This window comes from Squalius cephalus (genome assembly GCF_949319135.1).
Source record: "Squalius cephalus genome assembly, chromosome: 24".
Lineage (NCBI taxonomy): Eukaryota > Metazoa > Chordata > Actinopteri > Cypriniformes > Leuciscidae > Squalius > Squalius cephalus.
Window position 1 is genome coordinate 26,924,797 of NC_137145.1, and position 7,203 is coordinate 26,931,999.

Consider the following 7,203-nt stretch of genomic DNA (forward strand, 5'->3'; position numbering starts at 1 on the left):
TTTGTGTAAAGTGGGGTTGTTGCCCAATTGTGGCGTTTAATTTTAGTTCTGCTGCCTTAGATGTTAGCTCTCTACATATGCAGTAGACAGCAAGGCAGCTCACTAGGTTGTGGAGCAGAGCTTTAGGGTGTGTTCCCATATTTATGGTCTCCTTTTAACCTGTGTAGGTGCCAATCTACTAATCGACAGCACGGGCCAGAGGTTGCGGATAGCTGATTTTGGGGCAGCAGCACGTCTGGCTTCAAAAGGCACGGGTGCAGGGGAGTTCCAGGGTCAGCTCCTGGGAACCATTGCCTTCATGGCTCCTGAGGTAAACATTTGAACTTAAAAATACAAAACCTGCCTGTTTACTACATAAAACATGTGTGAGATTGAAGTGTTCACCCTGAAGTGTTTAAAGGATTAGTTCACTTCAGAATTAAAATTTCCTGATAATTTACTCTCCCCCATGTCATCCAAGATATTCATGTCTTTCTTCAGTTGAAAAGAAATTAAGGTTTTTGTGGAAAACTTTCCAGGATTTTTCTCCATATTGTGGACTTCAATGGGGTCCAACGGTTTGAAGGTCCAAATTGCAGTTTCAGTGCAGCTTCAAAGGCTCTAAACAATCCCAGCTGAGGAATAAGGGTCTTATTTAGAGAAACCATTGGTCATTTTCTAAAAAAAAAGAAATATTTATATACTTTTTAACCACAAATTCTCTATATAAGACTCTTATTCCTCGGCTGGGATCGTGTAGAGCCTTTGAAGCTGCATTGAAACTGCAATTTGGACCTTCAACCCATTGATAACTGTCCACTATATGGAGAAAAATCCTGGAATATTTTCTTCAAAAACCTTATTTTTTTTTCGACTGAAGAAAGAAAGACATGAATATCTTGGATGACGTGGGGGAGAGTAAATTATCAGGAAATTTTTATTCTGAAGTGAACTACTCCTTTAACTTCAGTGTTCATGAACGTCCATGTGGTATAGCAAGTCAGACACACAATATCAAAACTACTTTTCACAACTTGCATTCAAATTGGACAGTATGTAGCAATGGCAAAGTTTCTTTTGTTTGCAATATATATTTGATGTATTAAATGCAAACTTTACAGCCACAATATGCTTCTGTTTGGGCTTTAAACTGAGGCACACAATACTCACTTTGCTTGGGTCCAATTAATTCAACTACTTAAAGATGTAGAAGTTAGCTCTCTCAGACTCTGCTTAAAGCTTTTGGTTGGAAATTGAGAGACTGAGAGAAAGAGACCTTCCCAGACAAAAGAAAGCTTGTTCATTTTGAAGAGGTTTCAGTAATGAATACCCTGCTGGGAGAGGCAGGGCCAGCTGAACTGCTTCCTAATTAAACAGAGTTTGGGCACACAATAACAACAACGACACAAGGGGTCGGCCTATTGTGGCTTCCACAAAAGAACTGCAATTTACTTTCATTTCAAGTTACTCAGAGATCTAAATCCACGTTGTCCTATTTTCCTGACTGGCCACGCAAGTCTGAACACCACACAGAGAGGTCACCAGACTTGACCACAGTTTTATGAAAGGACAGTCGCATTTAAATGTCCAAAGCTTAGAGAGCAAGTGAAGTTGTGCACCTATGGTGTGGCATGCAGAACACAATACCAAAAAAAACCAAAAAAAAAAAAAAAAACCTGGAGTCGCTGCAGAAATAAAACCTTTGGATTGTGTCAGGTGACCATTTGTATATCTGACTGGTGTCTTATGTTGTTTGTTTTGTTTGGGTCTTTTATTTTAAATGTACTGTTAGTAAGTAAATTCTTTAGCTGGTCACCTTGGAAAACAGTAGTGTCAATTAGTGCATCAGGAACAACATTTTAGAATACTAATATATATATATAGTGGCTATTGTATATAGCCAGAGTACTGAAAATGTGCCAGTCCATCAATTTGTGGTCCTAATGACAAGTGGACTTGGGCTCATTTGAAACCAGATACTGTGGCAGCAAATAATGCACCACAGACAGAAGCTGCAGTAGGGCTGGGAATCTCTCGGCACCTCACCATTCAGTTTGATTACAATTCCAGAGGCCTGCGATGATCAAACTGTTATCGATGCATCTTTTTTTTTTTTTCTCTACAGGATTTTTTTTTTCTCACTGTGTGACTTTCAAAGCAAAGTATCAGTAATGGTCCATAATAAATTTACTCCCAATTATGGGTGGGAATCTTTAGGCACCTCACGATTCGATTCTGATTCTAGGAGTCAATCCGTTTCCAAAATGATTCTTGATCTACATTTTGTTCTTATTAATTAATTAGTTTACCGACTTAAAATCAAAAATGTTATAAGACTAATATATCTGCTGCTGTCTATCATTGATGTTAATCAAACAACAAAACACACATAAAATAACTCACGGCTCTTGACTGAATCACTTTTGTAACTTTAATAAGGATAAATCTATATATTTTGGCAGAGCAGGTAAAAATCAGAACCGGCCCGCCTTGGCTAGTAGGAAAAATCCTTAGTTTTGAGCCCTGATATATTAAAAGCACTGCTAAATGTGACATTTATTATAATAGGTTTATGTGAAGTTCACTTAAATTAAAAGTTATATTTTTTTTAAATATCCATCTCATTGACCTCATTTTCTAAAGATGTTGAAATGTGTCTTGTGACATACAGCGACAAAATTGTGTGAATGCTGCTAAAGGGCCAGCTGTTTTATGGGTAGAGAGCTTTATTGAATGGTCTCGGCATTACTACACTACTGACTGTGAACTGGTGTGATTTAAGCGTGTGTGTGTGTGTGTGTGTGTGTCCAGGTGCTGCGAGGGCAGCAGTACGGGCGCAGCTGTGACGTCTGGAGTGTGGGCTGTGCTATTATAGAGATGTCCTGTGCCAAGCCTCCCTGGAACGCTGAGAAACACTCCAACCACCTGGCACTCATTTTCAAGGTGAGGATTGAACTGCATGCGTGCACGTATTTGCACTTTATGAGCAAAACAATCAATGTAGTCATGTTTACCGAGAATTGAAACCATTTCTAATACATGTTACCATGAGTTAATGTAAATGACTTCAGGTGAGTTAAGTACTTGACATATATGACATTTCCTTAAAAGTTTTTGCACAATCATTTTCATGCTGAACAAATAATAAAATTACTAGTTAAAAACATGTACTAAATCAGTACTCAGTAGCTTCAGGAAGTAAAAAAGCATATTCTTGCATTATAGGGTTAAGTTCAGGTGGGGGGGGGGGGGGGGGTGATGTAAAAAAAAAAAAATCTTGCATCACAGAGTGTATTGTGATTGTCAAAACATTTTAGTAACTAAACTGAATTTTATTAGGTTTAGTGACAACATGTTACAATGTTTACATGGTACAATTTCTGGTAAGCTACGCTTTTTTTATTATTGCTTGACACAAATTTAACGATTTCAGTTCTTGTGATTTGATTTAATATTGACTCATTGGATAAATATTAGGTAGGCCTACACAAGATAGGCGTTAATTTTTCTCAAGAAAAAAGAAATCTCACCTAATGCTGTAAACATACAGAGAGCCCTATCAGCTGGCAGTATTATATAAGGTTAAAAATAACTCAAATTAAATATAATGTGTTTTTTATTATAATAACAACTTTATTTAATGATATAGCTTAGTAAAAATATAATAAATATGTAATATTGTACACATATTTAGCAAAATACTCTCTATAGCTCTTTTTTTCTAGCCAACTAACGTGCTATAGGCTAGCCTATATTATGGTCATTAAATGGCTTCCCTGAGGTAAATGTTATGTGACAATTGTTCTCCAGCTGTTTTATTGACCCCTTTCCGTGTTTTAAAAACACTGATTGATCGATATTATGTATGAGTAATATACATTTCGGTAAGTTGTACTGTATCTTTCAACAGTGTTCGTGTTTATTTACTATTAGCTAGAGATGATCGGTTCACGTGCCGCTAGGGATCGGTCACGTCACATTTACAAGCGCCAAAACGGTATTTATTCTTTGAATTTCGTAATAAAATTGACAGAATCTGATTTTTTTTTAATATCATAAGTAACCTGCTCTGTCTAGTCTGTCGGTCTCCGTCTTTGCTTCTCCATTTTTCTGTGCGTGAGTAAATGGATGTGTGGCGTGAGAGCGTGTGAAAAGTGTCAATTGCGTGAGTCTCACGGTGAATGCGGGAGAGTTGGCAGCTCTGTGGTATTAAGATGCGTTTTGGTCGATCGGATCACAAGTGGACGACACTAATACAGGTGCAATCGGGGTCTAAAACGTTTTGATCTTGTCCAGTTTTGACCACTTCCAGAGATACACATTTGAGCAGATTGCTTTCATAGTGTAAACACTCATGTGATCTAATTTGTTCAACAGCCACTAAAGACCGTCTTCTCTCCGTCTACTGGCCTAACGCATGAACATTATGGGAAACGCTCTAGCCAGACGGGACTTACACTTTGACGGATGGAGACCCAAGTTTAGTTTGAAGATGAAAAACAAACCAAGCACAATGTTCTCTCATCATTGCTGATTTCTAACACACACTCACAGCGCTCAGCGTAATCTTACAGCTGACAGAACCGAAACTAAAGCTGATGTTCTCTGAGTGCGTTCATATGTAAATTGTAAGATTATATTTTGTCCATTAGATCGAAAGATCTGGAAAAACCCATTCATTTACCCGCCCAGAGACCCTCACCTCAAAGAAATCAGGACAGAAGTGTTTGAAAGTGGACAAAAGAGATGGTAAACGTAAATGTTTCTCCCTCGTCCACTTGTGACCCGATAGACCAAAACACATCTTAATACCAGGAGTAAACAGAGCATTCGCTGCACCCAGACATCACTGATTGTTTGTCAGCTAAAGTCCACCGGAAGATGCAAATCGAGTGATTTTGACTTGACCGCTACAGAGCTTTTGTTAAAACATTTTAGCATTTTTGTATTTCAACCCACAGACAGTCGGATCAACAGAGAGGCGGCACCAAAATCAAAAGTGGTTCAAGTTTTTGGCAAAAGGGAACATCAGCTCTTTCTCTGTCTTTGATGATGGGCTGACATTTGACAAACACATAAATACAGTGGTCAAATCATGCTGCTTTTAAGCTTTGACTACTAGTAAAAGTAAAACTATTCTATTAAGAATTTTTTTTTGCAAGAATAGTTCATGCTTTTATTACATCTAGATTGGATTACTGTAACTCACTTTACTGTGGGATTAGCTAGTCAGCTTTATCCCGCTTGCAGATGCAGCTGCAAGACTCTCAACCAGGACTACACGGCCCACATGACGCCGGGTTTACGTTCTCTGCTCTGGTTGCCTGTGCGTTATCTTATCCAGTGAATTTTAAAAATCTTCGTTTAAATCTTTAAACGTTTTGGCTCCTCCTTACCTCTCGGATTTATTGACTGAACATCGTCCAGTTGTGTCCAGAGATTGTTATGCATTCGTAAGTCTCTGCCCGTCTGTGTTCGATCTGCATCATCACATTTTTAAATCGAAGTTTAAAACCCTTTTTTTTGTTTTTTTTGGCATATAATCAATGAGGAAGTTATATTGCATTGTGTTTGTTTTATAATTATATTGTATTGTCTTTTTTATTGTGTGTAGCTCATTGGTCAACCTAGAATGTGATAAATGGTGCTAAACACTGAGATTCTCACTGACTCGTCCCTCAGATCGCCAGCGCCACCACGGCTCCGGGCATCCCCCCCCACCTGTCCCCGGGCCTGCGGGACGTGACCCTGCGCTGCCTGGAGCTGCAGCCCTCGGACCGGCCGGCCTCGCGAGAGCTGCTGAAACACCCCATCTTCAGGCACAGCTGGTAGAGACGGCGCACTACTGAAGCCTGCTCCTGCTGACACGCTCCTACTGCTAGTCTACACACTTCTGTCTTTCACAAACACAACACACTCATCGCAGAGGGCCCTGAGTGCTGTATCCTCAATACATGACGCAAAAAACATGATTGCACATCTGTTTCAAGTTTAGATCTCTGCTCAGTCCGTTCACCTTCTGGAAGGCTGAAAATCAGGTCATCCTTAGTCGAATCCAGCCTGAGTGACGGCGTTCAGTGGCTCGTCTGTTAAACCCCCCTCACATTTAACACATTTGACTTGAGACGGATCTTCATGTCAGGCCTCGTGTGTTTTCACACCATGAATGTGTGTTGGTGAAAGACAAATCTCTGCTAGTTGAACTAGCGCACCGCTGAATGTGAATGCTTATGATGCCGGTATGGTTCACTTTTCATTTCTAAACGGAGATCTTGTTGTATAAATGTCTGATTTTACATGTTTTAGCTTAATGGGTGTGATTGGGATCCTTTTCAAAGCTATCGCCCAATTTTAGACTGTGATGTGCGTCTGTAAATCTTGTTTAAGAGTCTCACTGGAACATCGTTTCAGATCTCCAGCTCGATTTCAGTTTATATGTCGTGATTTGACTTATTTCTTTATTTTGGGTGTCGACTCGTCATCATTCAGTTGAAATTTCATTTACTCAGCCATGTTATTGGTGCTGTTCTGTTCACGTTCACGAAAACCCAAGACGTTTTGTAAACGATTAAGCTTCCTAAAGGAATATTCAGCTCGCGTAACTGAATATTTCCTCGTGTGTTATTTACTCCATTACAAGCGTTGAACATTTCGGTGGAGGGATCATATTTAGCTAACGACTCTAGTGCTCGTAAACACTGTTTTTTTTCCCAAAAACCTTTAACATTATGCATGTTCTGAAAACATGTCAGGTGTCTGAACTGTAGCTCTTCAAGCGTTGTCGCTTTTTAGGTTTTCTTCCATTTTTAAAACCATTTTAAAAGAATATTGACGACCTTATTTGGAACTCCGTTCACACAAATCTTGAGTTGTAAACGTGACAATTTCAAAAATATTTTTTAAAAGTAATGTTATTTAATGCAAGTTCTACTGCTTTATGTGGAAAACAGGCTGATCAAGCTTGAAGAGTTAAGATGTAAATATGAATTTTGGTAGCTAAATGTATTTTACTTGACTCCTGCATTTTTAAAGCCACACTTCTCATCATAAATACGTATTTTGTTCCTGCAATGTGTGTTTTTTTTTGTTTTTTTTCCTTTTCTTTCTTTTTTTTGTTTTTTCCTATGCCTTTATGAAAGCTTTAAAGTTATGCACTCTGTCTTTTTATATACTGGAAAGGTGTCTGTTTCAGTCGGCTTGATAAAATCTAATCAGTATTACTTG

General features: G+C 38.7%; 1 protein-coding gene across 2 annotated transcripts in view; it reads left to right on the top strand.

Moving 5' to 3' along the window:
* map3k1 (mitogen-activated protein kinase kinase kinase 1, E3 ubiquitin protein ligase) overlaps positions 1 to 7,203 on the top strand; it is a 67,546-nt gene extending 60,343 nt beyond the window's left edge. For both annotated transcript variants that reach the window (XM_079862157.1, XM_079862158.1), the window contains exons 18-20: positions 168 to 310; positions 2,791 to 2,922; positions 5,662 to 7,203. In XM_079862157.1, coding sequence (XP_079718283.1) covers positions 168 to 310; positions 2,791 to 2,922; positions 5,662 to 5,811 — 425 coding nt within the window. In that variant the 3' untranslated portion in view covers positions 5,812 to 7,203. The remainder of the gene's footprint in view (positions 1 to 167; positions 311 to 2,790; positions 2,923 to 5,661) is intronic.